Source organism: Lynx rufus, unplaced genomic scaffold (assembly GCF_022079265.1).
Source record: "Lynx rufus isolate CCGP_SWC_20201006 ecotype Redwood Valley unplaced genomic scaffold, mLynRuf1.p SCAF_2, whole genome shotgun sequence".
Taxonomy (NCBI): Eukaryota; Metazoa; Chordata; class Mammalia; order Carnivora; family Felidae; genus Lynx; species Lynx rufus.
In genome coordinates, this window is record NW_025814834.1 from 213,847,759 (window position 1) to 213,866,179 (window position 18,421).

Sequence of the window (18,421 nt, forward strand, 5' to 3'; positions counted from 1 at the left end):
TCCCCAGAGACCCAGTGTCTTAAAGCCTGGCTGGGAAGACTCTTTGAAAGGGTTCCAAGTCCTTCACCGAGTCATCCAACATCTTGCAGGTCCCAGCTGTCACTCCATCTCCAAACCCCTGATGCTCATAAAATACTTTTCCCTCTGCTCTTTCCAGATGCCTGGGATTCCGCCAATGGGACTGCCTGTTACTGGTCAATCACACTTTAGCGAGAACTGGTTTTCTAGCTCCTTTCTTCTCAATAGCTACAATTCTCTTTACCTGTGGGTGTGAACTAGCAGTAAGCCAACAGTACAAATGTAGTCCCTGGTCTCCTACCAAGGATGAGGACATGGGACTTGTGGGCCTAGAGAGAAGGCATGCCAGAAGATAAGACAACATCAAAGCAAACCATTAAGGAGTTTCTCTCTTGAGCCTTGAGCCCTATCCTGCCATCTTCACTGCTGTGCTAATCCAGTAACTTCTTACGGGGACCCTGACAATTAACAGAAAAAGAGTCACTTGTGAGGTCTCTTAAAATGGCTGTGGGAGATGACAGGTACACATGTGCCTGCCCACACCTCAGGCTAATGGCTCAGGGGCCCTCCAACGGCTCCCTAGCTTCCGCAGAATAAAATCTAAACTCCTTACCATGGCTCCTGCCAACTCACTCACTCTGGGCCACACACTGGCCTCACTGGTCCTCAAGCTCGCCAAACAGGCTCCTACCTCAGGACCTTTGCACTTGCTATTTCCCCAACCCAACAGGCTGTTTCCTGTACATTTGGACAACTCACTCCTTCACCTCCTGCATGCCTCTGTCCAAGTGTCAGCTCTTCAGAGAGGGTGTCAGACTCCCTGACCACTCCATATAAAACAGCAGCCCTAGTCCATCTGTCTCCAGTGACTTTACCCTGCCTTGTTTTCTTCACAGCATTTACCCTCTGATGGGACCACATATCTGTTTCCTCTGTTGGTTTGTCTGTGCCTCTATCAGATGCAAAATCCATGAGGGTGAGGATTTTCTCTGCCCTGTTCTCTGCCCTGCTCTCTGTTGTATTCCCACCACTTAGAACAGCACCTGACACTTAGCAGATGCTAAGCAGAGAAAGGGAGCTGGGAATTCTGCCAGGAAGAGGGAACAACATGTGCAAAGGCCCTGAAGCAGGAGGCAGCATGGGGCCAATTCATGGAACTAGAAGGAATGCGGTAAGAATTGAGCGCCGTGACCCTACCCCACTCCAAGCCCCACCCCCCCCCACCGCCACCGCCTGCCACACACCCTCTCCAGTGGGTCAGGGCCCCAGTGGCCACCCCTTGCTTACCAGGCTGACACTTGCTACAGCACATCTGGGTCCTCTCATCGAAGTATTCTGTCGGTTGGCATGAGCTTCCAGGCTCCGGAACGTAGGGGAGTAATTCAACCTGGAAGAGGGAAGGGAAGGACAGCCATCAGCATGGCCGCCCCTGGACTGTCATACTTAACACCCATATCCCCATCCTGTGGCCTGCAGGTGTTTGGCCCTCTCCCTGTTGCGGCTCTACTGACGTGGGGACTTCTCCCTTTGAGGGGAAGGTAGGAGAGTTTTCGCCTCTCACTGCCTCTTCTTCTTCCCTCAGTGTAGCACACTCACGTCTGTAGGCGGGGGCGCTGAGCCAGCTGGCCGGAGCACGGGGCTAGCCCCTACCACTCCTGGGGGGCGGATGTGAGGCACCAAAGCCAGTGGCCTCAGTCACAGAGAACCACAGTGCCCAGCACAAGAGGGCCCTCTGCCTAGGATTCCTCCTATTCCTTCCTGCACCTGGGAATCACCCCTTCATGTTTCTGGCTGAATGCTGCCTCCTCTGAGAAGCCCTCCCTGACTCCCCCAGGCTGTGTCCGATTCCTCCTCCTCTGGGCTCTCTCGGAACACTGGATAGGGCCCCTTCTAACAGCCAGCTCATTGTGCTGAAACGGGGGTACCTACTGGTCCTGCCACGTGGGCGCACGCACACACACACACACACACACACACACACCCCATAAGTGTCTGCAATGCAGGGGACAGAAACAACGGCCTCATCATCTCTAGACCCTCAGCCTCCAGCACGGGATGCTCTCAGGGTTGGGGCTCAGTAGGTGAATGGTTGTCGATGACCAACAATGACAAGTTACCATGCGTCGAGCACCTATGGGGCGCCAGGTGCTCTAGTGAGCAGGTGCTGCTGCTCTCCACTCAGAGCCCCTTTCCCCAGCAGGGCACCCATCCCCCAGCTGCCCAGGGTGCTGCCTGGTAAGGGCTCCGGCCTCCAAGTGGGACTGACAGAGCCCTGCCCCCCCGCCCCCTGCAGGGATCGGGCTGCTCCCTCCACAGCACCGCCCGGGGCTGGGGGCGGGGGCACGACTGGCAGAGCCTGGGGAAGCCAGACTCTTGGCCGGGTCCTACATGGGGGATGAGCAGCCCCAGGGAGCAGCCCCAGACCCACCCTGGCGGCACACGGCTGAGTGCCAACACCTGGAAGCCATGGGAGGGGGCAGGGGTGGGGGAGGACCCCCCCCCCGGGGCCCGGGCTCCCTGCTACAGAGCAATCTGTGGCTCTTCCTGTCCCCACGCCTTTGCCCGAAGTGCCTTCTGCACCTGGTCTAGCTCCAGGCTTCCTCTGACAAAAATCCCTGTTTCTCTCTTCTCAGCAGGCTCCCCCTGAAGGCTTCCCCGCACGCACCCCACCCTGAATAGTCACTGGGACCCAACATCCCGACCCCCTCCCCCAGGGCGCCTGGCACGCATGGCTATGCCAACCCCCACCCAAGACGGGTGCCCTCCGAGCCCGGGGTCGGGGGTAACTCTTTGCTACGACCCCAGGGCCTGGCACGTAGCAGGTGTTCAGGGGTCACTAATCTAAGCCGTGGGCTTCATGACATCTTTCCTCAAGGGGTCCAATCCAGCACCGTGGCCACAAAGCATAAACATGGGTGCAGACGCCTGCCCCCGAAGCCCGCCCTCCACCCTGGGGCCAGTGCCAAAACCCCTCAAGAGAGGCTGGGAAAGACACGGGCGGCTGGCAGGGGAAGTGGGAACCATCCTGCGTAACGCAGAGCCTAAAAAAGTAACTTCCACCCCATCTGGACTATAAGCTTACATGCCCACAGTTGCTCACGTCGGCGCACGTGCGCGCGCGCGCGCGCGCACACACACACACACACACACACACACAGTCCTTCTTCCCTCCCCGTCCGGTCCTAGAACAGGCTGCCAGGTACTGGACAAAAGACGAAGCAAGCCTCCTTATCAGGGCTCCTCGCGGTTGGGGGTGAGGCTCACTGTCAGCGTCCAAAGCATCTGGGGGCAGGGGCACGCAGAGCAGACCCAGAGATCAAAGGCTAGGGGAGCCCCTAAACCAGAGGAATCCTACAGCCGCCTCTGCACACTCCATTCAACTGTGTACTAACCCCAGCGAAGGGCCTGACTGTCCCCCACGGCCCCCCACACGGGCCCTCCCTGCAGGCTGCGGCTGTGTGGCTTCCCTGAGGGCAGGGGCTGTGCCCCTCCTCTGGCTGAGGGCCCCCCCCCAGGCAGCTGCCCCGAGGGCAGGGAGGGCTGCACCTCCTTCTCACCCCGGCAGGGTGGCTGGCACAGGTCTCATGGACCGCCCCCCCCCCCCAGCACGACACACCGTGGGCTTCTTCCCCACAAGGAACCTCAGCAGTAATAGGGAAGCCCCTCACTCACGCAGGGCTGAGAGCCACAGGGCCAGTGAGGCTCCTGGTGGCAGAGAGAAACCCTCACCCTCCCAGGGCAGCTCCTGTGGTGCAGCCGGGGGAGGCCTGCCCTGTCTGGGGAGAGGATTTCCTGTCAGGGTTCAAAAGGCCTGATGGGAAAGGGCCCTGCCTTGGCCAAGTCTGTGCTCTCTCCACCCACAGGCCAAGGGTTCCTGGATGTAGGCAGACAGCGGGGACCCCCATAGCCCCCAGGCCACTGCCCGGAGGCCTCCCCTCCGGGGCCTCTTCCTGTCAGAATCTGGTCATAAACACCCTTCCCTGCACTTCCTCCTGCCGCTCTGTGTGATTCCAGAGCCCAGGAGCTGGCGGTTGGCAGAAAAGGTCAGCCCTCCCTTGAGCAATCTTAAAGGCTGTTTATGCTCTCGGACAGAGGGAAAAAAAACAAAACAAAGAAAAAAATCCAACAACCACAGCCCCGTCATGGCTAAACAATGAGGAACAGAAAGCCCCTCTGCAGAGTGGGACAAAAGGTCACTCCCTCTACTGCGGAGCTCCCAGAGCAGAGGCCCGGCCAAACCATAGCCCTGGGAGCCAGGCCTCAGTCACCTCAGGGGCCACATGGGCCAGGGGTCTCTGGATGGCCCCAGAAGGTGGCAAATGGTCTCTGGGAACCCCAGGGCCGTGGAAGCTTCTGGATCCTTGGGCTGGTATTGGGGAGGCTCAGATCCACATACACCCACCCACAGGGGAGCTCTGACATTTTAAAATGAGGAAATAAATTGGATATGACTCAATTTACTCAGCAGTTTAGCCAACCCAATCTTTCAAAACACTGCGTCCCCAGGTGAAAATTTGGAAATCACTGATGACTGTTAACCACTCATTTACAGGCGCTGGGTGGCTCAATCGGTTAAGCGGCCGACTGCGGCTCAGGTCATGGTCTCACAGTTTGTGAGTTCGAGCCCCGCATCGGGCTCTGCCCTGACAGCTCAGAGCCTGCTTGGGATTCTCCCTCTCTCCCTCTCTCTCTGCCCCTCCCCCCTCAAGATAAATAAACTTTAAACAACCCACTCATTTAAACAGGCAGGCAATCTGTGACTCGGTGTGGGGATGGGGGACGGGAGAAGATGGATGATGGATGGATGGAAGGACAGATGAATGGATGATGGAAGGATGGACGGGATCCGTAAATAAGAGGGAGAGGAGATAACATGAAGGAAGAGAGGGAGGAGGAAGGGCAGACCTAGCTAACATAATGTATGAGGTACAGAGATTGTGCGAAATGGAGACAGAGCAGCAAAGCCACCTCCCTGGCCTTCTAAAGGCTCCAGGCCATCCCAGGGCGTGGCTGGTGCCAGGGTGACACAGGACTGTGCACAAGGAGGCCACGAGGGCCCCCCGCTCACCTCCTACAGGCTTCAGAGCTGCCTCACCACATCAGGGTCAGCTGCTTCATTTCCTCTGCTCAACATGGGCCTCCCTCCACCCAGGACAGAAGAAACCCGCGGAACGGGGCCCCTCACACCCGCTGTCTCCGAGGTGCAGCTGCACGTGCGAGATCCGCAGTCCCGCAGTCTCCCCACGACGTTCACAGACGCTCAGAGGCGAGGTGACATGTCTGAGGCCACGGCACAAGAGCCCTGCTCCTTGCTCCTCCTCTCCCACCTCTCTTCTCCTCTCTTCTCTTTTTTTTTTTTTTAACGTTTATTTATTTTTGAGATAGGGAGAGACAGAGCATGAACAGGGAGGGTCAGAGAGAGAGAGGGAGACACAGAATCGGAAGCAGGCTCCAGGCTCTGAGCCATCAACCCAGAGCCCAACGCGTGGCTCGAACTCACGGACCGTGAGATCGTGACCTGAGCTGAAGTCGGACGCTTAACCGACTGAGCCACCTGGGCGCGCCCACCTCTCTTCTCTTGGGGAGGTCCCCAGAACACGGGACCCAAGCGTCCCTTCCCCTCGACACAGAGCCGGGACCTCAAGTGCCTCCCAAACTCAGCACACCCTCCCACCACGTGGCCTACATCACTCTTCCAGCTTCTCGGCTTTGGCCCTTTGAGGAGGAAGGAAAACCACGGGATATTCACGAAGCACCTACTACGAGCCAGGCCAGGCGGCAGGCGCTTCACGGAAGCCAACTTCCACCCCCCAAAGCAGGGGGGCGTGTGCCCATCTCACAGCTCAGGGAGATCAAGTCATTTGTCTAAGGTCATCCAAGAAGGATGGGGCGGAGCAGGGATGTGACTCTTGCTCTGGTCCTGCCAGAGAAATCTCTGTCCCCTCCTGAGGACGGCTGACAGAGCCAGGTCCTCGGATCTGCCCTCCGCCTTAGTCCCCGAGCCACCGCAGTGCCACCAGCTCCTACGCACCCACCTCCGCGCCAAGCCGGACCTCCGGCCCTGGCTCACATGGGCACACAGGTTCTATCTTTCCTCGGGCTCTCTTTCTCACACACACACATGCCCCCCCAGCACCGGGGACCCCTCTCAGCCTCGGGCCAACAACCTCTGACCTCAGGTGACCACCCAGGAACCTCAGACCAGGCCGGTCCTCCGCAGCAGGCAGGGACGTCCAGCGCCCGAGACCTGGCTCGTCCCAGAGCCGCCCGAGTCACCGGGCTCCGGAGAGGACCCATCCTCAGGCTGGCAGCAGAGGCTCGAAGGTGGCAGGAGCTTCAGACGCCATGTCAGCAGCCCCCCATTTAATGGTGGAGGAAGTCAGGGACGAAAGTGGATACGGTCATTCACTCCCGGCAAACAGTACTGAGCACTTGCTCCCTAGGTGCTGGGCATTACTGCACCGACCCCGCCCCAGTCTCTGCCCCTCCAGGGAGCAGGAGGCACCGCCTCTCTGATCCCTCATTCATTCACCTGCTGAGTCGGAAGTGCCTTTTCCTGCCCGCTGCCCCCTCCCCTCCCGACCTTCCTCCCTCTGTCACCCTGGAGGAGCCCGACCGACCAGAGCCCAGAGCGGCCACGGCTGGGGGAGGGGACACCAATTCAAGGTGGACCCCTCACTGGGGTCACTAGCCAGTGAGCGGCAGGCCAGGGCAGCCTCGCCGGTCTGAGATGGAGTCAGTGCCCTCGCGGGGAATTGGCAACCCTTGCACGGACGACTTCTGTCCTTCCCGCTCCTGGAGCCGGGCCCGGCCCCGTGTGTACCCCAAGGTGGCGGCCCTCGATTTCTTCTATTTATGAACAGTGAGAGAGAGGAAGGGAAAGCAGGGCAGGACCGGGGAAGGAGAAGCTGTGGCCACCAGGATGGCGTCATCTGAGAGTACCAAACTGGGGACGGAGCCTTCTGCCCTTCCTGCCACCGTGAGCACAATCGATGCCTTTGGGGTCTTCGGGGCCTTTTAATTTTCTGGAGACCCCTCCCCCCCCCCACTTTAGATGCCAGTACCCTTGGGAAGGGGTCACTCTCCCAGCCTCCACTGGGAGCACCGCTGGGAGGGAGAGGGCGGGGAGGGGAGGAGGGGGGAGGAGGTCACAGGGAGAAGCGTCAGGCTTCGGGGAGGAGCACGTGCCTCTCAGAGCTACCCTTGTCGCGGAGCCAGAAGGACGCGGAGGCTGCGCAGACCCGGGAGACCCGCCGACTGTATAGACGCAGCCCTGGGCACCACACGCGTTCTCTCGTTTTATCCCTTCAGCAATGCATGGGGGTCAACATCACCCCATTTTAGGGATGCAGAAACAGAGGCTTTGGGAGATTCGATACTAAGTCCGAAAGCAGCCGGCCAGCCAGCGGCAGACAGGAAGCAGTCACGGTTCCATCTGCCTCCGTGTCCTTGGACAATTGTATATGCTGTGGTTTTGTCCTGCTCCCTCGTCTTATGGAAGAGGGGCCCCGAGGGGAAGCGTGTCTCCTAGGAGAACACTCAGTGAGCAAGGTGCAGGCAGATTCAGGGACTCTCCTTAAAGGGTCTCCAGGGTCCCCGGGGCAGAGGCCGCAGCCACGGGGAGGGGCAGAGCCATCTGCAGAAGGACCCAGGGACCCCGACACGGATGGAAACCATCTTCAAGCAATAGAGAAACCCCCTCATTTGCATGGCAGGTCTCTGGGGCCCTGCGGTGCGGTGGGAGGCGGCAAAGCCGCTTGGGCCCCGATCTTGGGGGTTCGTGGGAGCCCCGTGGACTGCAGGGTGCGGCCACATCAGGCCAGGCCGACGCGGCCACGACGCTGGGACCAGGCAACGGAGGCTCGCCTGCCGTCATGGAGAGGAACAGCGTCTGCGTCAGGAAAGACCGACCACATCACAGACGGCGGCCCAGGGGTGACACATCCCACCCCCTGCCTGCTGCCTGTGATGTCGCTTCAGAAGTGAGCCTGGGGCAGACAGGAAGCCCGGGCTGGTATCCGGTTCTTGGGGCCCGCCTTTGTGCAAAGTGCTAGGGCTCGAAGATGGCAGGATGTGGCCCCTGCCCCCAAGGAACCCTGCGGCTAGTTGCAGAGGACACCCCTTTCCATCCCTCCCGACCCCCCCCCCAACACACTGGCCTGTCGGTGTGGCCCCCTCAATTCACCCGGCTCCCGCCTCCCCACCCTTGGCATCTCCTGCCAGCTACAGCCTCCTCACTCTTGGTCCCCAGGCTTTCCAGATGGACCCCAAATCACCTTCCTGCAGCCAAGTCTGGCCCCGTTGAAAATCACTGGCTCCACGACCCTCGGGCATGAGCTCATCCCCAGCTTGAGGCCCGGGCACCGCTGCGCGGCCCCCTGCAGCGTCCGGTTCCCTTGCCCAACCATCCCGACCCCCACGGCAGGGCCAAGTCTCCAGCCTCTTTCAAGGGTCATCTCCACCACCACTTTAGCAAAACCTCCGAACTCCCAGATGGGGCCAGAGGTCCCTCCTGGGGGCCCCAGTGACAACCTGAGTAGATCTCTACCCTGCCCAGACCTCTTCTTGGTTAATTACCTATTTCCCAGTATCTCCCCCTCAAAGGCAGGCACCATGCCCCCTCCACACACTCTGGCTCTGAGCCGGACATCTGGGTTTGAATCCCAGCTCTGCCCTTCACCAGCCTCAGTTCTGTCATCTATAAAATGGGGACGAATATAGTGCCCACCACATGGAGCCATTATGATTCACTGAGTCAATGCGTGTCAAGTGCCCAGTGCCGTGCCCGGCTGGCAGTAAGAGCTAAGTGTTCCTCGTTGGGTTTTTATTACTCGCTGCTCTATGTCCAGCCCAGGGCACGGCCCACGGTAGGTGCCTCACAGAGGCTGAACTGTTTAACAGATGCAAAAGTTTTCATTTCCAATTAGTTGAAACGAAGTGGAGTCAGCATGAGAACTGGGCAGGAAATGGCTCACAAGGAGAGCAGGAGGTGTCTGTCCTTAGCTGGGGTAGACCAAGCAACAGCCTTCAGATTAAGAGCCTGTCACAGCCACGGCGACCACCGCGAAAGTACAGAGCTCTGGAGCGCGATGGCCTGCGGTGGGATCTTGGCTCCGCCTCTAGTAAGCTGACAGCCTGAGCGCACAGCTCAACCTCCCAGTCTCCACCGCCTCTCCTATCAAAACCGCCCTCCTCCAGGGAAGGAGGGGCTGTGAGAATTGAGGGCTCGGGGAAGGCAGAAGCGCCTCCCTCCCGGGATGTCAGTCCCAGCCCTGGGCTCACTGCACTCTCCAGCCCGGATGCAAAGTGACAGAGACGCTGTTATCCCCACCTTACCAGTGGGGAAAAGTAAAGCTCAGAGCGGAGTTCAAGGTCTCGAGGCCCTTGGCAGCAGAGCTATGCAGTTCCCCAGAAGTCCTGAGATCTCACCTCACACCTGAGACGAGTGCATCAGCCATGCACTGTCCCATGACACCCTGGCAGTAGCCCGGGTGACCGAGGCCAGGCTCACCGGTGGCTGCCCACGACAGCTCCAGGAACACGAGGCTGACGCTGGCCACCATCACTTGGCTCAGGCCGGGGCAGGGCTGAAGCCAGAGGGACCTTGTGTTGCAGGATGGGGTACAGAGGGGCAACCCCTCCTCCTCCTCCGGAGAACCTCTGTCCCACACTAGGTCTTAGGTCTAGTCCAAAGGCCTCCTATTCTTCCCTGAAGCCTCCGATCCTTCCTTCCTGTTTGGCTGCTAACTCCCTCAGCCCAGAGCTCCTGCTTAAACTATTGCAACAGTCCCTCCTCATCTGACTTGCCCACCAAGGCCAGAGTGATCTTCCTAATTCACTCTCTGCTCTAGTCACTCCCTTGCTCTAAAACTATCAATGGCTTCCCACTGCCTCAACCCCTGATAGGAGGTGAGGGTTGTGCCAAAATCATATCATGGACGCTGGAGTGAAGATGCCTGGCTTTGAATTCAGACACCACCACCTCCCCCACCCCCTTATTAGCTGACAGCATCAGAGTTTGTTTGTTTGTTTGTTTAATAAATGAGGTTAATAAACCTCAATCTTCTCATCTATAGACCGTATACACTTCATGGGGCTGTTGTAAGGATTAAGTGACATAAGACATGTAAAGCGTTTGGCACACACTCCAAAAATCACCGCTGTAACCACTTTTAATGCAATCTTTATATTTGTTACTACTTCCTTTAGTTGGCCCCCAATAGCCCATAACCTCTTGTGCCCTCACTGCTCCCAATGAGGCTTTTGCCCCAGCTAGGCTTTTGTCCGCTGCTACACCTGCCTCATGGCTCCCTCCACGCCATTCCCCCTCCCGGACCCACTCATCCCGATCCTGCTCACCCTCGGGGCTCAACTTTTAGACAGATCCCTGTGTGGTCATCGCAAGAGGACAACTTGGAAGAGGCCAGAATGGGGTGGCGGGGAGGGGGCAGAACCAGGAAAATGACAAGGAAAGATGAGGACAGTGACCAAGAGGCGGGCCAGGCAGAGAGTAAAGCCCTCGGGGGCGGGGGGGGGGGCGATGGCTGGGGAGGACGGGGGGTGGGGGGAAGGGCGTGGGGGAGGGCTCAAGGCTGCTGGGAAGACAGGACAGGATGGAGCAGGAGACGGAGGCAGCAGGCAACAGGGAGAAGCCAAACCCGGAGTCTCTAAGAGTGGCAGACAGAAGCCAGGCTGTGGGTCAGCAGGAGGAAGGACAGACGGGCGCCCAACGTGCTGGTGAGCATCCTGATGACTAAGGTGCCCCTGCCGGGAGGGTCACTGTCAAGACCAGACAGGGGCCTTCCAAGGGCGGGCGGCGTGTGGAGGCAGAACCGCCCCCCACCCCATGCACCACCTCCCCCAGTCCCTCCCCCAGTCTAACACTCGGGGCCTAAGGACTCCAAGGCAGGGGTGGGCGAGGTCCACGCTGATCTCAACTTCCAGCTGGGGCAGCTGAGGCTCAGAGAGGAGAAGGAAAGTGGCCAGGCCCCCCAGAGCTGGAGACTGAGCCAGGCCCAGGCCCCAGACCCCTCAGCTCCCAGCCTCACGCTCTGGTCACTTCTACAACCTCTGGCATCTCTCCTGACAGGCGCTGGAGAAGGCCTCCCACGGACGGCCCACAAGATACCCGTACACAGCCTGCCTGTCCTGTCCCCAAATCCTTCCCCACACTGCTCCCCACTTTGCATCCCAGGCCCACTCAATTCCCTGAACCTGTGGCCACAGCAGCCATGCCCACTCAGGGCCAAGCTCAGATTGAAACAGATGGGTGGGCCACCGTCTGGACATCAAAAGAAAACAAACAAAACCCCCTGGGGATTTCTGCCCTGTCGGAGGGGCTGGGTCAACTCAGGGCCCCGGCTCCAAAGTCACGGACAGAGCAGCAGTTTGCTGGCCTCTTGAGGACCCAGAAACAGACTCATCCTGTGGCTCTTGAAGTCATTCCGCATTCCACACTGCCTATGTGTCCCACAGGTGACACCAGAGACGAAGCCTGTCCCTGCAAAGAAGACGTGGAGGCTCAGAGAGGTAGAACGGTGTGTCAGACAACAAGAGAGCAGGGCAGAGACCAGACCACGGCTCCAGCCTGGGGCCTCCTGGACAGCTGCCCCCGCAACTCAGCTCCCCCAGCGCCGCTCACCTCTGGGGCAGAAGGAAATCTATTTTCCCAAACCCCAGTCGGTAAACAGACACTTCCTCCTACTGGGTGCGCACCCCAAGTGCCCCAAACCACAGTGATGTCACTATTTCCCCGGTGACCTCACAACATGCCACAGTGGAAAATGACCGTGAGCCCCACAGGGGTGGGCCTTGAGCTTCAGAGTCCTAGCCCCACAGTCAGTAGCTCGGCAGAGGGGGGACAAATGCCCAAAGCCCCGGGGCTGTGAAGGACGCCTGCCAGACTCAGCACCAGCGGGGAGGGCTGTGTGCCCATCACAGGTAACAGAGGGCTTCTTCGAGGAAACCGTCACTCCCACCGAGGCTTCCTTGAACTCGTGGGCTCCCAGACAGCAGGCCCTGCAGTGGGTGCCCACGGCATAGACTTACTCACGGTTTGAGGCCCCAGGGAGTCTGGCTTCTGAATTTTACTAAGTGGCAAGGAGGCAGGAAAGCCATGAGTCCTGTTCTGCCTGAGGGTTCTGCATCTTGTTCTGGATGCAAGTTGACAGGCAGCCAGGAATTCTTGGTGCCACTGGGGCCTGAGTCAAGGAATCATTCCAGGCAAAGCCAGCGGGATTGAGGTCAACAGGAAGAGAGGCTGGGAAGCCAAGATATTCGCAGTGGGGAGTGTTGGGCTCTGCTTCCTGGGAAAACTTTTAGACACACACCCCTCCTCGGTCTAGGCCTTTGTTAAACACATGCAAAGTTAGCACCTCCCCAGCATTCCAGGAGAGTGTTGGGATCAGTGGTGGGAGGTTTAATAGAGAGGAATGCTTAGCCCCAGAGAAGCTAAGTAACCTGAAGGAGGTCACACAGCAAGCCAGTGGCAGTGCTGGGCTGGGAACCCGGTTCTCCTGACACCTGGGCCAGTGTTCCTTCCTTGGGGCCTTGCCATCTTGGAAGTCCCTTAGAGGCTGGAGAATGGCCTCAGAGGATCCTCCAAAGGGCTTTCCCTTCTCAGGGTTACAAGTAAACAGAACTTCAGGATCACAGAGATTAGAAACGGAAGAGATTTTAGAGATAGCCTGGAAGAAGGACCATCTCGAAGGCAGGGAAGCTGAGGCCAGATAATCCCTTTCACAGGGAGGTCTTAAGACTCCTCGAAACTGTGCCAAATGTACCCCTCGCTCACCCTCAAATGACATACAGCACCTGTCACTCATGAAAGGAGTGGGGGAGTGATTTCCTGACCCCCTGACCGTGACCACATGCTAGGGTCCGGAGGCCAAGCAGTCAGACAGGTGGTGAGAGAGGCCCAGTGAGGGGGCTTCAGGGGAGGAAGGACAGCCAGGAAAAGGCAGGGCAGAATGAAAGTTGCTCTCAGGGATGTTGGGCATAAGCTCTGGGCAACCAGAGGTCTGCTACCCACACCTTGGGGCCCTTGTGGCTCAGAGACAGAGAATCTGACTCCCCGGTGGTCCCCGCCTCAGCCTGAGCACCATCCCATAATGCAAAGTCAGGTCAGGCCCTGCAAAGCCACCAATGCTCAAATAGCCACCAGTGAACTGCGTAGCCTACAAAGCACTTTTAACCCTGACAAGCATCCAATGAGCTGGAGGTCGTTCCCATTTTCCAGTTGGAAACACAGAGGCTCCCCAGAGATAGAAAGACTTGCCAAAAACACACAGCCTGTAAACAGCAGAGGAAGGATTTGAGCTGAATCTGCCTGATTCTGAGGGCTGGGCCCTTCCCCTAAGTCATCAATACTGCTTTCCCATGACCCAGCAAAGGGCCCGGAACTGGGAGCCACAGCATCCCCACTTTGTTCCCGTTCCCCTGGTGGCACCCCTCTCTCCTCCCTAACCCCCAGCTTCCCTCCCTTCCCGCTTCTGGGCCAGTCACATGCCAATCGGGGCCCTGAGTCATTGCCAGTGGATGGCCCTGTCACGAGCTAGAGAGGGGATGTGAAGGACAGGAGGGAGCACTTTCAGGAGAGCACCCCTAGCCTCCGCAGACCCAATACAGCGTGAAGAGGAACCCAGAGAAATACCCCAAACGGAGGGAGACAGACTGGAACCCAGCCCTGCCACCACTGGCTTCTCAAACCCTTCTGCCTCATCCAGAAAACAGGGCCATGATACAGGTCAAGTGAATATTTTTGCACATTTACTCAATATTTTCTAGCACCTACGACATGCCAGGCACTATTCTAAGCCAGCGGTTCTCAACCAGGGCAATTTCTCCCCCAGGGGACGTTCAACAATACCTGGTAACATTTTAATTGTCACAACTAAAGGGGGGGGGTTCAACTAGCATCTAGTGGGTAGATGTCAGGGATGCTGCTAAATGTACCAGAACACACAGGACAGCCCCAAAACAATGATGTGGCCCAATGTCAAGGGTGCTGAGAATGAGAACCTCGGTTCTAGGCGGTGAGTCTATAGCGGCGAGCAGGTCCCAGCCTTCACTGTGCTTACAATCCAGTAGGAAGATGCGGTAAAAGTGAAAGAAACAGAACAAAGAAAACAAAGCAGGTCAGGGGAGGGAGAGCACCTGGTGGGGAGCTTTTGTAGGCAGGACGGTCAGAGAAGGGCTCTCTGAGGAGAATTCATTTGAGCAGAAAGAAGTAGTGTGATGAGACTAGGGGAGATCAGCAGGAGAAGCATTCAAGGGAAAGGGAAAGGCAAGTGCAAAGGCCCTGAGGTAGGTGTGTGTGACATGCCCGAGGAACAGAGAAGCAGCCAGCATGGCATAAAACTGAGAGCTGAATGGAACACATACAAACACACACACACACACACATACACACACACACACCATGGTTGACATCAAAACTCCCCCTGCCCACCCCACCCAACATACAACCTTCCTGACTACTCTTCTAGGAAGCACTGGATGGTCAAGGCCATAAAGTATCTCCCAGCCCTGGAAAGCAATGGCGCTCCAGGATGTCAGTGAGGGTCACTACCTAACACAAAAATGCCTGGCAGGCTCTCAGCCGTTATCTGCCGCAATACCTTTCACACCCACTCGGCTCTGTGAGGACAGCAAGGTGGGAAGTACTTTCCAGGCCCACAGTGTCCATGCCACTAACTTGGCCCAGCTCTCAAGGGCGGGTAGGGGCAGAGCCCAGGTCTGTGACCATTGGCAACGTGGCTCCTGGAGAGCTGGAGCCGGGTCATGGTCATCTGAGGTCCCCAGAGCCCGGCACCGGGGTGGGCCTAGAGTAGGTGTCCACGAATGCTGGGGGAATGAATGAACGGCGGCGTACCAGGGTGCCTGGCTGGCTGCCCGCCGCCCTGTGCAGGAGGACCAACCACCAGGCCACATCCCCAGTCAGCACACAGGCTCCCCTCTGGGAGGTCGGGCAGGGGGCATCCCGGGACAGCAGGTACACAGATCACCCATCTCCACATCAAAGGCCATTGTCCCCAGGTCAAACTGGGAGCCCCAATCTGTCCCCTTAACCCCAGCTGGCCCCAGCCCCCCGGGTAATGAGCAGGCAAGTAGTAGGGGCCCCTCAGCCTCCAGACTTCCGGCGAGAGGCAGGCCGACCCCCTTCCCAGCAGACAGCCAGACGGCAGGGGCCCTGCCCATCCCCCTCAGAGGGCACCAAGTGCCCTTACCTATTCCACCAGCTCTCCTGGCATTTATCTGCCGAATGAATGAATACCAGATGAATGAATGATGCACTCCACACCAGCCAGAAACGGCTTTTAAAGGAGGCAAAAGCCCGGACGGCAAAATGAATCTGCCACACCCTGCAGCCAGTTCAGGTCCCCCCGGGGGGGGGGGGGGCTCCTTCTGCAACTACGGTGAGTCACGGCCAACAATCCTGAGTGCACACTGTGGGTGAGGCAGCTGGCTGGGGGCAGCGGGGAGATCCTGACACAGGGAGCACAGTGTGGAAGGAGCTGGGGAATCAGGCAGACCTGCATTCAAATCCCCCCAGCCCCTCCCCGCCCCCAGCCCTGTAATCCTGGGAAATGTCACAACCTCTCTGGGCCCCAGCTTCCACGTCTCCAAATGGGAACAGCAGCAACCACCTCCCCCACCCCCTCCCCCGCCTTTTAGGAGTTGCTGTAAGGAAGCTTTCAGTGAGATTCTGTACTAAAGGCCTAGCACGGTGCCTGGCACTTAGTTCATAAAAACCGGGGGGAAGAGGACCCCACAGGCCCTGCGCTCAAGGAAATTTCCACCTGTTGAGGTAGATAAGACACCACTAGATTCAAAAGCAGAATAGAGTCTGTTCTTGGGAGAAACAAAGCGCTTTGATCCAATCCAACGGGGAGGGTGAGGAAAGGTTTTCTGGAAGGGGTGGTTCGTGGGAAAGGCCAGAAGGAGGCGGCAAGGGGTGTGCCGTGAAGAGGGGACAATGCAATGACCAAGTCTCTCTGGATGTGGGGTACGGATGCAGAGAGGTGGCAGAAAGAACCCAGATACTTCACTCACTCCAACCTGAGACGCCCGGGGGAATTTCTTCCTCCACCACTGGGAGTCATTAGCAGGCTTCTCGGGCAGGCGCAGAGGTACCCCAATACGGGGAGCAGTGCCACCAAGGAGGGTCAGTGGGAGAGGCAGCAGGGGAAGGAGGCCAGCCCCGAGGCTGTGGACATAGTCCGGGGCGAGGGGACCTGAGCAGACACGGGAGCTGGCCCGGAGGCATGGGAAGTGAGAGACACCAAGGACCCCTCACACTACTCTGGGACTCAGGCGTGGTGTTGCACAGAGAAGCCCTGCACCTGTTCCCCCGATGGGCTCACATGACCCCAGGGTTCACCAGGGCAGGACAACACCCCTTGAGGCCCGAGTCTGTGACCTGACCCTGCGCTCAGGCTTTCAGAGCTGGGATTCTCCTGACCCTCCTCTGTTTTCAAGACAACCTCTGGGGCAGACCCCCCCCTCCCCACCGCCGCCCCAGGGTACATCCTGGCACCCACTGCAGGTGAGTCAACTCCGGTGCGACAGCCTCCATCCTCTGCCCTGGAGAGCTGGACTCTAAAGATGTCTCCAGCCATGGCCAGTGAGTCACTTCACATTACCGCATGAGCCAGTGCCACCTCCCACCTTCCTCCCCGTGAAGATGTTCACCTGAGTCAGCACATCGCACATTCATCAGGGTAAGGTCATGAGGAGGTTGGAGGGGGGAAATGCCCCCTTTAGAGGAAGAGCGCCCCCTATGCCCTTCCACAAAATACAAGTTCTCTGAGCCTCAGTTTGCCTTCTCTGTGAAATGGGGTTACTCTGTCTTACCAGACCACGCAGACAGCCCAAAACAGGCAAAGGATGCGCGATCCCTTTGCAGACTCTACCTTGCTACCGTGGTGGGTGCACGAGGCCTGTTTTCTCCATGTTTCTGCAGTCCCTAAGGGGCCCCGTCTGCCTTGGCTAAACTGCCCAGAAGGCCTCCCGCACCTCCTGTGTCCCCCGAGCTCAGATACAGGCCCTCGCGGAGGTCAGCCCAGGGGAACCTGAAGACACGGTCTCCTCCCCAGTACCCAGAGTCCGCAAAGAATAAACAGGCTCTGAAATGGTCGCCGGACACCCCAAGTCGGTCCTGGCGAAGGGGTCTGCGCAAACGCACGGGGACGCAGCCCACGGTCCTACTGTGCCCTTATTAGGCGCTTACTTACTGCACATCTGGCCCTGTTCTCTCAGACGCGCAGCCCTAGCATTTCTAAGAAAGAGGAAAACCATAGCCCAGAGGAGGAGGAAGTCTTCTAAAGAGAGGGCCCGCGTCCGCAGCGAGGACAGCGCCCCGGTACGGGACCCCCTACCCCGCCGCGGGAGGCAGGCCGGGCGCCGCAGTCGCAGGGGTGTCTGAGTCGGGGGCCGGACTCTAACGGGGATCAGCCCGGGGCCGGCCGGCTGGCCCCAAACGCCCGGGTCGGCGCGGCCGGAGGGGACGGGCTGCGCCCCGGGGCGGCGGGGGCGGAGTTCGCGGCCGGAGCGCACGTGTGCCACACAGGCCTCGGGAGGGTCCCGGCGGGTCTCCGGGCGCGCGCGGCGACCGTCTCACCCTCAGGGGGCGGCGCCTCGGTCTCCCCGAGCCCCGACACCGCGCTCCGGGATGGGGGGGTGGGGTGCGCGCCAACCGGTGGGCGTGAGAGCCGCGCGGGTCACCCACCTGGGCGGGCACGGCGCGCCCCGCGGCCCAGAGCTGCAGTCCGACGGCCAGCGTGGCCCAGAGGGCGGCGGGCGCCATGCGTGCGGCGGCGGGAGCGCGGGCGGGTCCGGCCGTCCCTGGCTGTCGCGCCCTTGGGCCCTCGCGCCTCCTCTCCGCGCCCCGCTGCCTCCGGCGCCTCCGACGGAAAGCGAAAGCCTGAGTTCTGGCGGCCGGAGGGAGGCAGGTGGAGGGGGCGGGGCGGGGCCTCTCGACCACGCCTCCTCCCCGCCCCCGCCCCCGCCCCCGCCCCCCTCGCGCCTGGCCCCGCGTCCCTGCTCCGGCTCTTACCCCCTCAACTCGCCCCGGGCGCCCGCTCTCGGGGACCCCTCCGCCTCCACCTCCTTCTCGTGCCCCTTCCCCTTGAAGTCACCCGCCCACCAGGTTTGTTGCTGCCCCCAGGCTGTGCCCCTCAACCTGCCCTGCATCCACCTACCCCTCCCACCCACCCCCTTCCCCCGCTGGCTCCCCATTCCCGTGGGGATGGGACACTAATTTGGAAAAACATCTCCCAAAGGTGACACTAGCTCTGGGGGACCACCAGTGTTCTATATAATTCACTCATTTGGACTCGAGCCAGACCGTCTGAGGGTGTCTCTGCATTAACCTCACAGAGTTACATTTTCTGAAGATTAAAAG

At 59.2% G+C, this 18,421-nt stretch overlaps 1 protein-coding gene across 2 annotated transcripts in view; it reads right to left on the bottom strand.

Moving 5' to 3' along the window:
• TNFRSF1B (TNF receptor superfamily member 1B) overlaps positions 1 to 17,928 on the bottom strand; it is a 33,401-nt gene extending 15,473 nt beyond the window's left edge. Inside the window, exons 1-2 of one of the 2 annotated variants that reach the window (XM_047083007.1) lie at positions 17,747 to 17,928; positions 1,306 to 1,405 (exon numbers count right to left, since the gene is read on the bottom strand). In XM_047083007.1, the coding sequence (XP_046938963.1) occupies positions 1,306 to 1,405; positions 17,747 to 17,824 (178 nt within the window). In that variant the 5' untranslated portion in view covers positions 17,825 to 17,928. Of the gene's footprint in view, positions 1 to 1,305; positions 1,406 to 6,192; positions 6,612 to 17,746 lie in introns of those variants that run through there. The other variant, XM_047083006.1, reaches the window with a different exon arrangement.
• Positions 17,929 to 18,421: the final 493 nt, after the last annotated feature.